The 20,311-nt window shown below is 41.1% G+C and overlaps 1 protein-coding gene across 2 annotated transcripts in view; it reads left to right on the top strand.

Annotated features, from left to right (window-relative positions):
* myo10l3 (myosin X, like 3) overlaps window positions 1–20,311 on the top strand; it is a 204,169-nt gene that overhangs the window by 178,666 nt on the left and 5,192 nt on the right. For both annotated transcript variants that reach the window (XM_057335986.1, XM_057335987.1), the window contains exons 21-35: window positions 4,193–4,299; window positions 5,233–5,655; window positions 5,778–5,811; window positions 11,990–12,838; window positions 14,466–14,589; window positions 15,029–15,272; window positions 15,380–15,475; window positions 15,638–15,731; window positions 15,805–15,860; window positions 16,816–16,958; window positions 17,144–17,338; window positions 17,446–17,603; window positions 18,516–18,639; window positions 18,933–19,230; window positions 19,443–19,650. In XM_057335986.1, the coding sequence (XP_057191969.1) occupies window positions 4,193–4,299; window positions 5,233–5,655; window positions 5,778–5,811; window positions 11,990–12,838; window positions 14,466–14,589; window positions 15,029–15,272; window positions 15,380–15,475; window positions 15,638–15,731; window positions 15,805–15,860; window positions 16,816–16,958; window positions 17,144–17,338; window positions 17,446–17,603; window positions 18,516–18,639; window positions 18,933–19,230; window positions 19,443–19,650 (3,153 nt within the window). The remainder of the gene's footprint in view (window positions 1–4,192; window positions 4,300–5,232; window positions 5,656–5,777; window positions 5,812–11,989; window positions 12,839–14,465; window positions 14,590–15,028; window positions 15,273–15,379; window positions 15,476–15,637; window positions 15,732–15,804; window positions 15,861–16,815; window positions 16,959–17,143; window positions 17,339–17,445; window positions 17,604–18,515; window positions 18,640–18,932; window positions 19,231–19,442; window positions 19,651–20,311) is intronic.

Raw genomic sequence — 20,311 nt, 5'->3', positions numbered from 1 at the left:
TTCTGAATGGATCATTATGAGCAAAAGGCAATGCAAACTAAAACTACGCATGTACCATCTAAAGAATAATGTACAGTCAGCTGGTCATTATCCTAAAATAAACACAGATAACATAATAATTAAAAAAAAAAACATTTTAAACAGGTTTTATGGCCTTAGCTGGTTTAAACTGGTTTATCTAGCCTTTTACCTCAGAGGTCTTTGGCTGGCCTCAAATCCTCTCTAAAACTTCTCTAAAACCATCAAACCAGCTAGGCCAGACTGGAAGACATTTTTCCAGCATTACTCTATATACGCATGAGCTTGGCCCGAAGTTAACTTCCGGTCTGTGCTTGTTGAGAGGTCTGGCTAGTGGCTACTAATATAACTTTATATTTACATCGATTTATATTGATATTAATTGATAATATTTTATTGTATAATAATGGTATTAAATACACAATTTGTTGACTTTTATTATATAGTAATTTTCTTAAATAAACAATTTGTTGAATGGGTCGTGTAACTTTATCGCATTTAAGTTTAGCCAAGTAACGGTTCTTCTACTGGTAACCCAGAATAATACTGGCTAGACATAATTTAACTTTTTTTGCTTGTTGTCAGAAATAATCTTTGCAGATGTGTACCAGAAGTTAAATTTGGACCACAAAAGCATGCATGCGTAGTAACATTTGTTTATGTTGTTGCTTTGAAACCTTCTATATGTAAATTGGACATTATTGACCGTACATCATCCTGCCAAATTTGAGGTGAAATTGTTATGTGAGAAACAAAATAGATGTGAAATTTACACAGCTATGCAAAAAAAGGTAAGAAAATAATCTGGTATATTAGTCAATAAAACAACTTTATTACTATAAAAAACAGAATGGCATTATCGACCAAAGTCAAGCATTGTAGTAACTTCGATGATATATACCACAAATACAAGATACCATCCCTCTGAATTCATCCATCTCAATAGACGAGTGAAAACGTAATGTAATATTTCGCTGTATCCTACAATGTTCTTGTTCATTTGGCTCCCACGCACACATGCGTAAAGACACAGAGACAAATGGATTCAGATACATGCTGGACACACAGACTCTCTCCCTGCTGAATGGAGTCATGCTTTACAAATTGTTTAGCTGTAAAATAGCCTCATTGTTCTGTGATGGGGTCAGGGCTGGCCAGCTCCAATTTGTTCTCAGCACGTCAGAACACCAGTATATTCAAGGTCAGCTACTCTAACCCACGGCTTTTGACCAGACTTGACAGTCATACTTGTTGAATAACCTGTTGATTTGAGCCACGATGGACCCACTGGTGACCTCATGACAGAAGCTGTGGTTTTATATTCACATAGAAGAGACAGCCAAAACTGATGTTGAATGAGATGAACATTTCTGAAGATACTGGTGTTTTGTTCCTCTTAAGGTTTCAAATAGGTGATTCTACATCCTGTTTGTCTCCATCTGTCGGGAATCCATAGAAAAAATAAGCAGTCTCTTATATGAATCACTCATGACCGGTGTTGATGCACCGCATCAAATGTTTTAAGCAATGGGGGGGGGGGGTAGATCAAATACATGACATAAAACATCGGGGGAGCTGTGTATGGTCGATGTTTATCCATATGTTCCACACATGTATGTTTTTCATGTTGGTAGATAAAGACCCTCTCTTTTTAACAGTTTAGTGTATTGTAGTAACCTTTATGATTTTGCTAACGTCTTTGTGCGGTTCTCATGGAGCGGGTGAAGATCTGGGTAACCGATCCGATGATAGAGGTCCAGATATATATATGATTCATGACTGCGTTGGCCATTGCTGTACGTGTCTGACAATCCGTTGTGGTTGTTATCTTAGTCTGAGGTGTAGATTCAGGAGTGTGTTATTGAGTTTAAGTGTGTTCTTTAGGTGTGTGTCGTCTTGGCTTTTGTATGTTGTGTTTTTGTGCGAGTGTCAGATTTGAGGTGAAGGTAGGGGGGTTGGTTGGCAGACTGAGAAAGGGGTCTTGGATTATGTTTCCTCGTTCTGAACAATCTGTGTGTGATTATATCCATGTTGATTGTGTGTTGAGGAAGTGTGTTACCTAGATCGGGGCTCAGAGTTTGCATTGGATGAGGGAAGGATGTGGACGAGGAAACTTCCTTGTGTGTGTATGTGTGTGTCTGCAGCTGTGCGTCAGTGATTACAGGAACATCTGGGACATTGGTTCCGGGAAATCTCACAATGAGCTTAAAAGATCTGTGGGAAGCTAGATGTGACACCGTGTGTTTGTGATCATGGTAAACCCTACTGTGTGGGGATAAAAAGACATTATGATAGACGTTATGATAAAAATCAGAACGTCTATGGAAAGTTCCCAGTTGAAGGGACCTGACTTTTGATATTTTTTATGGCAGTCGTATTCACTTGCTTTTTCTCGTTCTGAGAACATTACCTGTTAGCTGGCAATTTATTTAAAAGGAATAGTTTGCCCAGAAATAAACATTATGTCATCATTTACTCACCTATTCATTCCATGTCATTCCAAACCTGTATGACTTTCTTTCCTCTGTGCAACACAAAAGAAGGTATTTTGAAGAAAGTTGGTAACCAAACAACAATGCCCCCATTAACTTCCATTGTTTTGTGGTCCACAGAAGAAAGAGTCATATAAAGAGTCAACATAAAAAGTAAATAAATGATGACCACATTTTTATTTTTTGGGGAACTATCCATTTGAGGGCATGTCTGCGCTACTATATTCTGACTTCTTTCAAACACAGGGTTCGTACGGTCATGAAAAACCTGGAAAAGTTATGAAATTTTAAAATCAAACTTTCCAGGTCTGAAAAAGTGTTGGAAAACGAATAAACCCCAAAAGTTTTGGAAAAGTCATGGAAATTGTCCAAAGAATACCTGTAAAAAATAAAATGTTTAATTGCTAATTTTAACTAATTGGTAAATCAGGCGATCTTGCGAACAGGCAAAGCAGAGGGAGTGCTCACTGTGAGAGGGCCCTTGCTGCAGCCAGCAACGTAACGTAAATGTCTCTGATAAATTGTGGATGTAAATTTAGAAAATTCCAGGAAAATGCCGAATTAATAATGCGTGGCTTCATTCAGATAAGTATAATGTAAGGTTTGAAAGAGATCATCATCCAGGACGTGCAAAATGTCGACTTTGCAAAATTTTTTGACATTTCGAACATGGGAGAGGCAGCCCATGGCAGTAGCCACGCTAAAGGCGCGAAGCACCAGTTTGCTGTTGCGCACGAAGAAACTTTGAACCCCATCACCGGGTTTTTAAATCCGAGGAACGCCGTGACACCCACAGCCAGATGCGGTGCTTCACTTAAGTCCTCCATCAAACAAGGGACCATTTCGGATGCTGTGTCAAGAAACGAAGCCCTAACTGCAAAGGTATTGTGGGCACTAAAGGTGGCTAATTCTCACTATTACAAGTCGTGTGAAGATATAAGGAAAGTTTTTCCTGGTATGTTTCCCGACAGCAAGATAGCTGCCAGATTTGCATGCGGCGAACGTAAATGTTTGTATATTTGCACGTTTGGACTGGCTCCTTTTTTTAAAAAACTAACATTTATCAAACATATCGAAGCAAAGAGCGTATGTGATGTTATTCGACGAAAGCCTGAATCATTACTTACAGATGAAACAGTTAGACATGCACGTCAGGCTGTGGGACGGAAGTGAGGTGAAGACTAACTACATTGGCTCAGAGTTTATGGGTCATGAATTTTGCCTCGAAAGTAATGGAGAAGTCATGGAAAAGTCATGGAAATGTATTGGTAAAAATGTGTACGAACCCTGAAACAGTTTTCCCCAAGGCCTTTACCTTTAAGCGTGAGGAAAGGGTTAAACCTCCATGTCTCCTGCTTCTGAGAGAGAGCAAGAGAGAGAGAGGGTGTGGCCTGCTCTTTGGACAAGAGCCACTCTTTCCCCTCCTCCCCTCATCTCTCTCTCTCTCTCTCTCTCTGTGTTCGTGCACGTCAGTCTGTCTGGAATAGCCCAAGCAACAGTAACAGGAAATCAGAGTGCTGCGGTTTCAGCACAATGGCAGAGCTCCACAGCTCAGCTCCCTGTAGCCTGTAGCCTGCTGAGAACATCAGAGCACTGCTCACACAGTCTGGGGAGTTACCCATCAGGATACCTAAACCCAAGTTCTTCTCTCTTTCTGTCTTTCTTCTCTGTTGATCTGGCAGGTGTTCCTCAAGGAAGCTCTGGAGCAGAGGCTGGAGAATGAAAGAGAAGAGGTGCGCACAGCAGCTGGTATGGTGATCCGGGCCCACATACTAAGTTATGTGGCAAGGTTAGTACGGCTTTGTACATGTGTGTTTGTGTATAAACAAGCTCTGGGTTGAAATGAGGTTGGGTGAGTCACCTAAGAATGTTGTTAACAAGTGACTTCGGATACTTTTTATTGGGGATGAGGGGATGAATTGTTATAATTGAATATGTAAATGATGTTGGAAGTTTGCATTGCAGAATGATTTACAAGTACAGTGTGAATCAGTGCTTGGAGAATGCTTAGTGGATTTGATTTACAATGAAAGGGAAAGAAATTAGTTTTGTACTATGAAAAAGTTAAAAAAGTAAATAAATTCTTGTACAATTGCATTTTTTTTATGAATTAAGTCCATTATTTCTGTCAAGTTTGAGGGATGTTAGCATGTTTACATGTGACTTATGTTTAGAAATGAAGAGACACACACTTTCTGGGATTCTGGATTTTAAGCGTCACCTGATATAGGCATGTGCAGCATAAATCTGCCTCAAATACAGTGTCGCCAAAGTGTTTGGACACTTAAACTTGGACACTTTAGTTCACCCAAAAATTATTTTTTTATTATTATTTACTCGTCCTCATGTCATTCCAAACCTGTATAACACAAAAGAAGATATTTTAAAGAACGTTGGTAACCAAACAATACTGGCCCCCATTGACAAAACCGCTGGGACATTTCTCAAAATATCTTCTTTTGTGATTCCACAGAAAACGAGTCATATACAGTTTTTGAGGGTAAATAAATGACAATTTAAATTTTTGGATAAACTGTCACTTTTAGTTCCTCAAGTCACACTTAAAAATGTCATTGCAATGAGGTGCGAAATATCAAAATCTGCATCTGCGCACAAAATATGTTTTTTCAGTTTGTTATTGCGCATAATTCCTTTAAAGTACGCCTAAACCAATTGTTAATAAAAAAAGCCTTATGTAACTAATGTCATGTCCGTCTTGCAGAAAACACTATAAAAAAGTCCAGAGCAGTACCATCACAATCCAAAAGAACTACCGCGCTCACTTCTGGAGACAAGTGTTCCTGCGTCTCCGCTCCGCCGCTGTGGTTCTCCAGAAACACCTCCGTGGACGACACGCTCGCCAACTCTACCGACAGCTCCTGGAGGAAAAACAGAGGAGAGAAGAGGAAGAGAGAATCAGAAGGGAGGAAGAAGAGAGGAAACAACAAGAGGAGCTGAGGAGACTTGAGGAAGAGAGGAGAGAGGAGGTAGAGAGACAGAGAAGAGAGGAGGAGGAGCAGAGGAGGATAGAAGAAGAGGCTTTGCGAATACAGCTGGAAGAGGAAGAATTTAACAGGACGCAGGAAGAGCTGAAAAGCAAACAGATATTGCAGGAGGTAGACGACGGAGAGGCAGGACAGAGCAGGTAAACCACAATCTGTTGAAATATTTTGCTGTGAATTGAGGTTAAATCTGAATCTGTGTTCAGCTGTACTGTTAATCTACTCTAACTGAATGCATTCTGTACTTGTTTGTCTCTCCTGTTAGGGATCTGGTGGGACATAATCATCACAACCAAAAGGTATTATTTTTTTATCGGACATGAATTGAATTTTGTCATGTTTTTATAAAAAGACTTCAGATTGTGTGTTGTGGCCTAATTCTCTGTATCCCCTTATAAAGTTTTGGGTTTTGGTTATACAGGTATTTGATGCAAAATGCTGCCATGGATGATTCTGAAAACATAAAGCTTTGAGATTAAATTGATAAATCTCATATAAACGATAAGTAAACGATAATGTACAGACAAAAAAAATCCAGACGGGTGATCAGGAAATTATTGGACACGAAATATTGATTCGAAATATTATTAGCTCATTTGCAACGAATGCTGAACTTACGAGAGGAAAACCTGTTAACTATCGGTTTTAAGAAAAGACACACAGTTCAAACAAGACAAACATGCAATTTTGTGTAATCTTTTGTAAATATAGTCTCGTACTGTATGTTATATGTTGGGCATATTTATTTTTAAAGGGATAGTTCACCCAAAAAAGAAAATTCTGTCATCATTTACTCACCCTCTTGTCATTTCAATCCTTTATGACTTTCTTTCATCCGCAGGACACACAAAAAATATATTTTGAAGAAAGTTGGTCACCGAACAGCACTGGCCCCCATTCACTTCCATTGTGTGGACACAAAACCAATGCAAGTGAATGGGGGCCAGTTAACAACTATTTATAAGATTTTTTTTTGTGTTCTGCAGAAGAAAGAAAGTCAAAAAAATTAGAAATGACAAGAGAGTGAGCAAATGATGACAATAAAATTATTTTTGGGTGAACTATCACTTTAATTTATGTCACGGTCCTGCCTTCTTGGTTCTGTATTTCTAGTCGTGTGGTAGGATCGGGATGGAGCCCTTAGGTTTTATGTGAGAAAGCCATGAGTTGTTTACGTTTTACATCTCATGTGCTTTCTCGTGTCTCGTCATTGGCCCCGCCCCTCTCATTTCATATATTGCTTCCCTGCCGTGTCTAATGTTCCTCACCTGCCCTGTGTAATTATGCCTCATTTGTCTTACCTATATAATGCCCTCATGTTTCATTGTCCTGTGCTCGTTGATTGTATGTGCTTGTATATGGTGTCGTCGAGTGCCTTTTGTGTGCCATGTTTGCTGTGTTCCTGTTTTCTGTGTAATCCCCGTCCAGTAGTAAGTGTTCAGTCAAGTTCTTGTCTAAGTGTTGTTTATTTTTAGTTTAGTGTCAGTTAGCCTGCGTCCTGTTGTTTGTATTATTATTTTGTGACCTTTCGTTTTCCCCCATCGAGGGTGTTTTGTTTTGTACCTTTTGTTTTGTTAAAAGAATAAAATTCTTTTTGTTAACCCCTGCACTCCCTGCAACTGGGTTGCCTGCAACTGGGTTTTTCCTTCCACGCATTCGTGACAAAATACACGAGCCATCAAAGACCCAGCAGGCAGCATGGATGTTGTACGTTCCCGCCAAGCTCGTCTCCTCTGCGGCATTCGCCAGGGAACCGGAGAGGTAGATGACTATGCGGGCCGGTTCCTCGAAGTCGCAGAGGAGACTGTGTTCGGAGAGGAGGAGTTGGTGACGCTCTTTAACGCCGGTCTCAAGGAGCCACTCTCGCGTGCGGAGATGAGGTCACTGAGACCGCTGGACTTTGATGTGATATGGCTGTATGCCATTGATCGATCGGAGTCCAGGGTCTCAGTTCAACCCACCTACTCATCTCCGCTGGTCGCGATCCCTGAGGGCCGTCCCCTGAAGATCGGGGTTGTGGGCGTCGCCACACCATCCTCTCCACCACCAGCGAGCCTCGGTGGCAAACGGGGAAGGCGAGAATCCTGGGGTTCCTCGTCAGAGGCCTCCAACCCCAAGCCAGCCGTACCCTTCACCTCCTTCCTTCAGCCGACCACCAGGCGGGTGGCTCGGCTGAAGAAAAAGAGGCAGCGGCGGGCAGCGCGGGCCTCGTCCCAGCCGGTGCAGCCGGCGTTCCAGCCGGTGCAGCCGGCGTCCAGTCCGGTGCAGCAGCCGATGTCCAGTCCAGTGTCCAGTCCGGTGCAGCCGGCGTCCAGTCCGGCGTTCCAGCCGGTGATCCAGCCGGCGTCCCAGCCACTGATCCAGCCGGCGTCCAGTCCGGTGCAGCCGGTGATCCAGCCGGCGTCCAGTCCAGTGCAGCCGGCGTCCAGTCCGGTGCAGCCGGTGTCCAGTCCTGTCCAGCCGGTGTCCAGTCCTGTCCAGCCGGTGATCCAGCCGGCGTCCAGTCTGGTGCAGCCGGCGTCCAGTCCGGTGCAGCCGGCATCCAGTCCGGTGCAGCGGGCGTCCAGTCCGGTGCAGCCGATGTCCAGTCCAGTGTCCAGTCCTGTGTCCAGTCCGGTTCAGCCGGTAGCCAGTCCGGTGCAGCCGGAGTCCACTCCAGTGTCCAGTCCGGTGCAGCGGGCGTCCAGTCCGGTGCAGCCGGTGTCTTGTCCTGCCCAGCCGGTGCAGCAGCCGGCGTCCCAGCCGGTGCAGCAGCCGGCGTCCCGGCCGGTGCAGCAGCCGGCCTTCCAGCCGGTCTTCCAGCCGGTGCAGCAGCCGGCCTTCCAGCCTGGTGCAGCAGCCGGCCTGCCAGCCGGCCTTCCAGCCGGGTCCCAGCCTTGTCCCGCCGACGTTCCACTCGGCGGTTCCCCCCAGGACTTCCTCCCCTAAGTCCCCCAGGACTCCGCGCCCTCGAGCGCAGCCGGGGACTAGGACTGTTCCCCCCACAAGCCCTTGTCTGTCCCCAACCCCCTCCCATGTTTGTTATTTTTAATGAGTCACCCCAACCCCATGGTCTTGTTATCTTGTATGCCCCTTGTCAAGTTCACCATGTTTGTCTGGTTTTTGTCTTTGTCCCAGTCTCAGGGTTCGTACGGGTGCTTTAAATCCTGTAAAATGATTGAATTTGAATATAGTCATTTTAAGGTTAGAAAAGTGATTGGATTTGGGATCAAGTGCTTAAAACTGCCTAAAACTTTAATTTCGTTGCTTTCATAATAATTCGCAATTTTACGGAGAATTTTTCTTTTGAAATAAAATGTACATTTTGCACATAACGAAAATACGAAAAAAATCGGCGCGTGGCTATAATGTTATCTGCCAGTCTTTTGGATGTGCGCCCTCTGGTGGATCAGAGTAGGAGATGAAAATATGCCGGGCGTTTGCCGTTTCAATGCTCGTTGGCTGGAGGACGAAAATTACAAATTATGGCTAAAACGTGGACCAAATCCTCGAGTGGCCACCTGCAAGTATGCAAAAAGGACGTGCAGCTCTTCACCATGGGGCCAGCTGCGCTTTCAAGTAGGGCTGTCACGATAAACCGACGATAAATGTCACGTGATTTATGCACAGCTTTTGAGTGAAGTACGGGAAAATGCTGCTGCATCCGAAAGCCAGAGGGCGCTCTCGTGCGGAAACTCCAAATACGCACTGCAGAAGAAGACCATGACACCTTCTAGAATCTATGCCTATGGACATCTTTTATCACTGTTACTCAAGCCTCATCAGGTATTTTTATGATAATAAAGTATATAATGATCATGTTTGACGGGTGTTGCTTTTTCAAATGCACATTATAAGCGACTCAAACTCGCACTGCTTTTAGATCAGCAGCATTTCCTACTGATCCCAGAGCCGTGCTTCACGGACAAGCTACGCATTAAAAAAATATTGACACATTGCATATCGCAGCCAGCTCGATTGCAATAGGATTTAGTGGTACCGCAATAAAATATCATGCAGCCCTACTTTCAAGCCACATGAAAGGTAAGTTTTTCTATTATTTCGAAATTTTCGATTAGGCCAATTAAGTTTAAGGTAGATGGAAAAATTCGCGAACTAATTAATTTTCGGGAGGGATGTAAAGTGTAATTGTAGGTCTTTTTTGCCAGATATGGTCGGAAATGAACAGGGACTCGGGCAGAAATTAGCCTATCTTACTTAAAAACTACGTCAAGTTGTGTGTGCGTGCTCACCGACTGAATTCTGCAGTGTCGCGAATTCTTTCTTTCATCAAACAACAAAGTGCTAATACGATGTTAACGATATCAGGGATTAGATTTTTTTCGTATAAATAAAGATTTTTTTTTTTTAGCTCGCTGGGATCACCCGCGTAAAGTGCAAAATGTTTTTGTGACGGGGTGGGGGTTGGGTGCTAAATGGTATAAATGGCGTAGATGCGCCATCTAGTGGCTGTGTATTGAAACAGAGAAATACATTCCTGTTTTAGTTTTTTAACACTACACAAAAATTTGAACAAAATACAATCAAGGGAACTTTTATAACGTAATGTTAAACAAATATCTTTAAGATTGAAATACATATGATAGATATGATAACCAGTTGATGTTTTTTCTTCTGAACTGTCACAAATTTACAGGTGGGGCATTTTCCATACTGTTAAAACAGTACCTTAGTCTTATCCTAAAGTAATATTGACAAACTAAATATATCATTTGAAAGCTTACAACCTACTGTTCCCACATTTGGTGACAAATTTTCAAAACAAATTACATAGGAACAGTATTATATTAATTGCATTTTAATGAGCAAAAATTGTTTAAAATTTAAAGAAAAACTTGATCGATTCTCTATTTGTGATGCGGCGGCAACCTATAATTCGCACCCATGTTCTTTCCGTGTTTCTTTTGTGTTATTTTATGTGGTCACATCATATCAATTACAAATAAGTGCCCACAGTACTGTATAGGATGTCTGCTTTGTGAATTAAATGACAATTTGCTCAAGTCTTTTATGGAATAAATTGAGTATAGTTAGTATATAGTATAATTACATATAATTGGCATACAGTATAACTATGGATTATCTACAAAGGAACATACAGTATATGTATGTCAGCATGTAATTAACGCAGTTGTAAGTGACTGGAAAAGTAAAAAAACACACATTAAAAGTGCTTTTAAAGTGCTAGATTTTGAAGTTGGAAAAGGTGTAAGAACCCTGCAGTCTGTCATGTCTTGTTAGTCGACCCCTTGGTGAACACCTGGGGGTGTTCATTAGGGGGGGGGGGCTCTGTCACGGTCCTGCCTTCTTGGTTCTGTATTTTAGTCGTGTGGCAGGATCCGGACGGAGCCCTTAGGTTTTATGTGAGAAAGCCATGAGTTGTTTACGTTTTACATCTCATGTGCTTTCTCGTGTCTCGTCATTGGCCCCTCCCCTCTCGTTTCATGTATTGCTTCCCTGCCGTGTCTAATGTTCCTCACCTGCCCTGTGTAATTATCCCTCATTTGTCTTACCTATGTAATGCCCTCATGTTTCATTGTCCTGTGCTCGTTGATTGTATGTGCTTGTATATGGTGTCGTCGAGTGCCTTTCGTGTGCCATGTTCGCTGTGTTCCTGTTTTCTGTGTAATCCCCGTCTAGTAGTAAGTGTTCAGTCAAGTTCTTGTCTAAGTGTTGTTTATTTTTAGTTTAGTGTCAGTTAGCCTGCGTCCTGTTGTTTGTATTATTATTTTGTGACCTTTCGTTTTCCCCCATCGAGGGTGTTTTGTTTTGTACCTTTTGTTTTGTTAAAAGAATAAAATTCTTTTTGTTAACCCCTGCACTCCCGCCTGCCTGCAACTGGGTTCTTTCTCCACCAAATCCGTGACAAATTTATGTGTAATATTAAACTGTGCTGGTCAAGATGACTCACAGTACCCAGATGGCCCAGCATAATTTTTTAGAGGTTGTTTTAGGGGACTAACATACCTTGGAATGTCATAACTAGCCGATCAGAATCAAGTATTTCAGAGCACTGTGTAATAATGTGATTTTGAGTGAAGAATGTGGTTCACCCCAAAACAAAAATTCTGTCATGATTCTGAGATTTCAAAACTATGTATTCTGCAGAACACAAAAGAAGATATTTTGAAGAATGTTGGTAAACAAAAACCGTTGGTTCCCATTCGATTTTATTCTATAGACAATAAAACCAATGCAAGTCAATAGGGACAAACCTCGTTTACCAACATTCTTTAAAATTTGGGTTAAAAATTATTATATCTTCTTTTTTGTTTTGCTGAAGAAAGAAAGTCATACATGTTTAAAATGACAAGAGGGTGAGAAAATGATGACAGAATTTTCGTCTTTTTGGGTGAACTACTCATTTAAGCGTTCCAAAATAGTTTGATAGTTAAATGTGCTGAAATGAATGACAGAATGAATAAACTGTATTATAGAAATGTAGAATTATTAAACTGTCACTACATTATATTTCAGAGGGTGTCCCAAAGCCTGTGCCAGTACTCATCCGAAGAGGAGAGTCGTCAGATGGAGGAGATCCTGAGACTGGAGAGAGAGATTGAACGGCTACAGAGACAGAGAGACGAAGGAGTTTCCTTGCTGAACGAGAGCTCCAGAGACGAACTGCGGCAGAAGAGGGACGCCGAGATCTACCAGCTGGAAAAAGAGGCTTCACGCGTGGCCACCGAGTTCTTGGATATGCTAGACTTCGGCGGGTTGGAACAGTCACTTTCCAGCGAAGAGAACCTTCACGACCTGTCCGAGACCACCGCGCCGCTGGCCGAGGAGGAGGTGGACGAAGGCTTCCACGCGGACGACGAGTGCATACCCCTTCCTGACTTCCCTTCCCCATCTCCTGTGCCTCTGAACAAGGAGATTCTCTCCAGTCTTCCACCTCCACCACCCACCTTCGCCGAAGGTCTGCTGGACTCACCTGAACGTATGGAGCAGCCAAAGTCTAGTACTTCCATTAAACAAAACAGACTTTCAGACATCCCCCCACCGCCACCCACAGTTCCCCCTCCACCCCCACCTTCAGCTCCGCCCCCTCCTCCACCTACACTGACTTTAACCAAAGGAGATTATGGAGTGGTTTGTAAAAACTCAAGGAAAACTGTAACAGAGATTGTGCTGCCAGAAGAGGAGACTAACTTCAGCATTATTCCAGATACTGAGTCAGACTATGACCAGGAAGAATTTGAGGAGGCGTTGGGGAGTTGTGGGGATGCAGGAAGTACAAATGACGGACACCTCACTGATGAGGAAGTGCTACGCAGGTCTTGTACCTACAATAGCATCGACTCCTTCAGAGGAAGTTCAGACTCAGTGAGTTGATTCAGCACACGCACACCATTGAGTTTCATGAGAGAAAATCATGAGAAATTCGTATTCAGCTAGTGGCTTGACTACACAACTAACTGCCTAGTCTCAGGAAGACCTGAATAAGTACATTTAGCATTGTTTCCACCACACGCCAAAGAAAGAAATGATACTTCTCAAAGATAATTCAGTATTTTAATGCTGTGTCAAAAAATTATACAAAAAATTTGCTATAACTTACATGAGGGAAAAATGATAAAAGATTTTTTTCTGGGGAAAAATATTAAAAGAATTGAGTTTATGCTTAAAACAAGTAAAACATCTTCCAATGGGGTAAGAAAAATAATGAAATCTGTATAAATGTCTTTGTCCTGCTGAACACAGAACACAAGATATTTGGAAGAATGCTTGTAACCAAACAGTTATTGGCCACCATTGTCTACCATAGTAGGAAAAATTGGTCTGTTGAACACAAAATAATATATTTTGAAGAATGTAGTAAAGCAAACAGTTCTGGGATACTTCTGACAACCATTGTAATTTTTCCTACTATGTTAGTCAATGGTGGCCAAGTTTGGTTAAAAGCATACAAATAAATGTATACAGATTTGGAACAACTTGAGGGTGAGTAAACAAAACAGAATTTTCATTTTGGCTGAACTTTCCTTTAAGTTGTACCTCATTGTTAAGGTATTGTTACTTTCATTGTTACTTCAGGTAAGTTTTTTTCTAATCCAATTGGCCCCAAGCAAATTTATCTTGATTTTGAGATATTTTAACTGAAAACGAGACAAAAATACTACAGTAAGTAAAAAATATTTTGGGATTTTTGGAGAACTAGTCTGATACTGACTCATTTACTAGTTGTTTGCTTGCAGCTGGGCATAAGGTTAATCTTTCATACATTTTCAGTGGTCTTTGTCACCTCAAATCTCACAAAGAATGAATCAAATTCACTCGCTTTGACAAAAGAATCACTGCCCATGTAAACACCTTTACAAGCAAACATGTCACCTGAAAGAAGTATGCATTTCATCAGGGTTACACAGTTATACAACGTCAGTTGTTGCGAGATCCAGTATTGCTGGGGGCAAAACAAAAATGCAACAGTAAGCACTTTGACCTAATTCTTGATAACTGTACTTATGATATAATAAAGAAGTCCATCAACACTTGCACTTATGTGTATTGCTCTGGATTACTTATAGCCACTAATATTTTTGCCAGTTGAGGTTGAGAGGGAATGGTTTAATTATATTTTAACTTTACCCCTCAGGACATTCTCAGAATATTCAGCCAATGCGTGTTACACCTGCTCCCAACACTATTCCCAACAACTTCATTGTTTTAGCTCGAGGATATTTGAACCCAGAGACCTGTTTCAAATTCTATTTGGGTGTAATATGAAACGTGACATAACAGCGAACAATGGGCAGACATTTACTGATCTCGTCCTCTTTTTGTTTGCATTAACTAGTTGGGTAAGACAGTGAGATGTCTTGCCATAGAAAAAACACACAGTGCTCCAACGTGTACGATTACAGAGTAATGAAAAGTCATATTCGAGAAAAACAAACTATATGTTTATTTTTAATACTCGTTGTTGATGTTTACATCCTCTTTTTGTTCACAGTTTATTGACAGTAATGATGAGAATGATGGATATGTGGACACAGATGAGGAGGTTTCGAATGGTAGAGTGCATCTGCTAAATGGAAGCGGACCTCCATATTTCCACAGCTATCTGTACATGAAGAGTGAGTGTTTTTTTACTTTTACCTTGAAATTGTTTGATTTCTGTCTTTGTTGTCTTTCTGGCAAAATTTCTGAGCATTAAATTGAGTACTTGAGCATCTGAGCATTTTTTGCGAAATTGTGTTTTTATAAAAAAACTTGTATGCTTATTATACAATGAGATTTCTGCTATATTATGCAAGTCATTGTGTCACATGCAGCGTCATATATGACAGGAACACACATTTTTTCAGTGTCTTAATTGCAAAAAGTTTTCCTTGCAGTTTCTAAAAAAGTTACAAGCCAATTGGCAGCCAAAGACACATTTTTGTTTGTATTTGGCATCTGGTGATGATTTTTGATTATTCATTTTGGACCCTGCCTATATAACCGAATAATATTGATCAAATTGAACATTACAAATGTATATACTGAAGCCAAAGTTTGTTTTTCATTTTTAAGGTGGGCTGATGATTCCATGGCGCAGACGCTGGTGTGTTCTGAAGGATGAGACCTTTATGTGGTTTAGGGCCAAACAGGAGTCTCTCAAGTCAGGCTGGCTCTACAAGAAAGGGGGAGGAATGTCCACCCTGTCCCGCAGGAACTGGAAGATGCGCTGGTTTGTCCTTCGAGATGCCAAACTCATGTACTTCGAGAGCGACAGTGAGGAGAAGCTGAGGGGAACCATTGATATCCGTGCTGCCAAGTAAGAACTCAATCCCCCAAAAGGATGCATTTACATGTCGCCATTTTTCTTTTATTTCTACATTTTTGGCTTTATACACTCATGTGATTGCTGTGTTCCAATCACAGAGAGATTGTGGACAACCACGAGAAGGAGAATGCACTGAACATTGTGACTGAGGAGAGAACATATCAGATCTATGCAGAGTCACCTGAGGATGCAAGGTATTTTTTAACTATATAAAATCTGTAAAGCTATCTGTGGATCTAATATATTTCTTTACAATGTATAACCATTTATCTCTAGTGCCTCCTTGTGGTAGATTTCCATAATGTTGACTAAACCTCTCACAGAGGTGTAATGCAGTCTGCGTTCTTGTGTTGCAGCGGCTGGTTTAATGTGCTGAGCCGAGTTCACTGTGCCACACCAGAACAACTCCTGCAGATGCAGCATGAACACGCTAATCCCAAGAACGCAGTTGTGAGTGTACAATGTATACAATGTGTTCATTGTTGTAAGAATGTGATATTGACCTGTGATGTTCCATCCTCAGGGAACACTGGATGTTGGGCTTATTGACTCTGTCTGTGCCTCTGACAACCCAGACAGGTAATACATGATGTCACCTGTGTTTGGTGTTGGTAACTAATGATGAGATCACTTGACACTGTTCTTAAAATTAATGTGTTCTCAAAATCTTCAACCAAAATCTGAAAATGCACTTCCGCCTTTCTAGTGGCTATCCAGCTCCGATGACGTAACTTACACCCTAAACTGGACGCGTCACGATGCGATGTGACACAGCAAAAGACAATAGAACCTATTACAACCCATTATAATTAAAAATGTTGTCTACACTGGATGCGCCATCTGTTGTGTCGAGTTGCGCTGCTCGCATCCGGTGTAGACAGGGTGTTAGATGGCTTGGGCAGAGCATCCGTAAACTCCTGTCAAAATGCAATGCCTGTTTCACAAACCACACCCACTATTTTTCTCAATTCAGTATTCCATTTCACCTGGAAATGCATCAGAATAATGAAGTAAAAACAATCGCAACTTCCGGTTCACAGTGACTTTAAGAGAGTAGCAGAGTCTACACCACAACTAAAGTATAACCATAATGAAAGACGTGAGCGGTATTATTGGGATCACTTTAAGAGCTGTTTTTTACAGCTGATGAAACATTAAACATTGACAGCAAACCAAAAAATATTTAAAATGAAAGTGCTCACACATTTAAACAGCAGAACGTGAATAGAATAAACAAAATGTTATCGATGTTGGTGTAGTTATCATTCTTGGTGTGAATTTTACTAATTTCTTTACTTACTTTCATGCTATTCAAAAACTGTACGATTTTAAAATGGAATTGAATCAAGCGAAAATCAAAGGAAAGGACATAAAGGTAGCACAAAATTTGTCCATATTCCAGTTCTTCCAGGTTCAGCCTGCAATGTGAAAATCACTTTTTATATTTTTTGGTGAACTATCTTCATACAGTACTATGTTTTAGTTTTAGTTATGTTCTAGTATGCATAATTTCATGAGAACTTTTTTCTCTCAGGCCAAACTCATTTGTTATAATCACTGCTAATCGTGTGATTCACTGTAACACTGACACGCCAGAGGAAATGCATCACTGGATCGGTCTCCTGCAGAAACCCAAAGGAGACTCCAGAATAGACGGCCAGGAGTTCATAGTCAGAGGTGAGTTAAACTCACAAAGACTTGCCAGCACTGTACTTCATACAGTCAATGAGACACAAATATATTTAGTGTCTAGTGTATATATTCTTTCTGTAATATGCAATTATTTCATAATGATGATTAGCACACAAGCAAAAAGTTTCCTTCTGCATAGTCTGATAAATGACTGTAATTTCTTGTGTTAGGTTGGCTACATAAAGAGATGAAGTCCAGTGGAAAAAGCACTTCTCTCAAACTGAAGAAACGCTGGTTTGTTCTGACCAACAACTCACTGGATTATTATAAATCCTCAGAGCGCAGTGCATCTAAACTGGGCACACTGGTGCTCAACAGCCTGTGTTCTGTAGTTCAGCCCGATGAGAAGGTCTTCAAGGAGACTGGTGAGTCAAGACTGAAAATTAATAAGATAAATTCATGTGTCATAGATGATTCGAACCTATTTGGCAACAACAGGAGATAGGAAGTATTTGAACATATTTTTCCACAGGTTACTGGAACATAATAGTTCATGGAAGGAAGCATTCTTACCGTCTCTACACCAAGCTTCTGAATGAAGCCATGAGATGGGCTTCAGCCATTCAGGCGGCCATAGACAACAAGGTTCCCATAGAAACGCCAACCCAGCAACTGATCAGAGACATCAAGGTAAATTCACCCTGAAATGACTTTGTAACTCCGGTGGTATTCATGGCATGATAATCACAACAGCTCTTGGCTCACATCTCATGTTGTGTTTTTATATCAACGATCATGTTTCAGTTGTTGAAGCCGGTATCCCTCCAGCCTCAGCAGACCCTCAGGGTGAAATACTGTAGTGTTAAGTGAGGTACAGGGATGTGTGTTCTGTGTGCTGCTCTTCACTAAGACTGTTTCCTCTGATGTCTCAACATCTTGTTTCATAATTTCTGGGTGCTTCTATTTATTTGTCAATTTCAGTTTCCAAAGGTGCTTTTATTTGATTTGAGCCGTTTTAGTAACTCTCTCCCAAGTTCCACCCTCCATAGGCCAAGGTCAATTTTGATTGGCTAGTTTTTTTCATGTGTTGTATTTAAAAAATCGCTGCTTTGCAGCAACGTGGTCCAAACTGGTGCCTTTGGTTGCACAACTGGACCAGGGCAACTTTACAAACTAAAGGAACCTTGTCGAGTTGGTCAACCATGTGTCATTACGCTTGAACTGACTTACCAGCTTGGCTACTTAGTATTACATTTACATTTAGCAGACGCTTTTATCCAAAGCGACTTACAAATGAGGTAAACAAAAAGCAATTGGAACAACATAAGGACAATAAAAGCAGAGTTTTTTTTATAGAAAGAGAAGAAATCGAAGTCATTACTAATCAGTCAGGTGTTGACGGAAGAGATGTGTTTTCAGACGATTCTTAAAGATGGCTACAGCATCTGCTGATTATTATGTTTATTAGTAGAATTTGGTTTTGAACAGAAAAGCTCACAAAATCATTTTGTCACTTGTCTGCTGTGTTTTCACCTTCAGTGATCTGTGGACATTGTTGTATGATGAATGAACAAAATCTGTAATGCATTGCTTGTTGTGTAGGAGAGCAGTCTTAATGTGGAGGCCGTGGAGCAGATGTACTGGAGGAACCCCATTCTGAGATACACCCAGCATCCACTGCACTCTCCCCTGCTTCCTCTGCCGTATGGGGAGGTTAATGTCAGCTGTGAGTCTCTCCTTTATTCTGCTCCGAGTCTACACTGTTTTATTTGATGCTATTTGTATACAGTAGCAAAACTTGATCTGCAAAAACTTGATCCCCCAATTTGTAAAAACAACTCAAAATCATGTTAAGACAACAGACGTAAACAGGACCAGCATTCTAGAGGATTTTAAAGCAGAAACAGGATTTGAAAGCATTGTGGGATTGTTCACTAATCCTAATTTATTCATGTGCAATGACCCATGCAATTTATTCCCGTTATCCATGTCTCATTTTTCCTGTCCTACTTCCTGCAGTGCAAAAGGAGAAAGGCTACACCAGCCTGCAGGACGAGGCGGTGAAAATCTTCAACTCATTACAGGAGATGGAGGTTGTGTCTGATCCAATGCCCATCATTCAAGGCATTTTACAGACATGCCAAGATCTGCGACCGCTCAGAGATGAAGTCTACTGTCAGATGATCAAACAAACCAATCACGTGCCTCAGCCCAACAGCCCCTCCAACTGTGTCCACTGGCATCTGCTCACCTGCATGAGCTGCACCTTCCTACCCAGCCGTGGCATTCTCAGATACCTCCGATTCCACCTGAGAAGGTGTTGCATCCAAAAATCTTTCATAGTGATAATTAATTCTTAATGGATTATATATTACTGAAGTGTGGCAGTGCTGTTAAGAGAATATAAAAGCTTTGTTTTGATAATGTTAACAGGAACACAAATTGTGTTTTAGAACTAAAATTATTGCATTGAATAATTTGCGTTGACTTTCGTAACATTGTGTTATTCTGATGTCAATCACTTTTTAGAATCAAGGAGCTCTTCCCAGGAACAGAAATCGAGTTGTTTGCCGTGTTCATTGGAGAATCTCTAAAGAAAACAAAGGCGCGAGAGTTTGTGCCTTCCCAAGATGAGATCATCGCGCTCCTGAACAGACGTGAGATGACCACCACCGTTTACTGCCATGGTGGAGGGTCTTGCAAGATTTCAATCAACTCTCACACTACGGCAGGAGAGGTATTACATGTTTCCAGCTTCTAATGCACAGAATGCAATTCATACTTGTGTAGCTTTATCCAATTAAAAAAAAATACATGTGCTTCATTTGTATTTCTTTTGTGATACAAAGAAAAATTATATAGATCGGATGTACGCGCCTGGCCCGAAGTTAACTTCCGGTCTGTGTTTGATTATAACAATTTATTTTATAGTTAATTATGTCAATATTAATTCAGGATAATATTTTATTGGATATTCATTGTATTAAATTAAATTAAAACTACTCAACAGTTATTGATTCTTTGCAGAGGTCTACCTGAAGCCAAGTTTAGGCCACATAATGTTTGTTTGTGTTGTTGCCGCTGAACCCGTCTATACAGTACACTGTACACTGTTCAATTTTACCAAAGGATAAATTTTCATACCAGACCTTTAAAAGAACAGGAAACGGCTCCATACCTACAGTAGTGGCCAAAAGTGATGTCAGATCTAGGATAATTGATATATTTGCCCTTTATTCAAACGCATTATTAAAGGATTTGTATGCTTGCTCTTTAGTTTTGCTTGGGCTGTAAAGTGAAGCTTGAGAATGTAAGGCTTGGCAAAATTTATACAAAAAAACACAGAAGCTAACTGAGTCAAAGCCCATTAGAATGTATGCTGTAGTCAAATAAAGAGA

Source organism: Triplophysa rosa, linkage group LG6 (assembly GCF_024868665.1).
Source record: "Triplophysa rosa linkage group LG6, Trosa_1v2, whole genome shotgun sequence".
In the NCBI taxonomy this organism is placed as follows: Eukaryota; Metazoa; Chordata; class Actinopteri; order Cypriniformes; family Nemacheilidae; genus Triplophysa; species Triplophysa rosa.
Note: the sequence above shows the minus strand (reverse complement) of the source record. Positions and strands in the feature narration are given on the sequence as shown.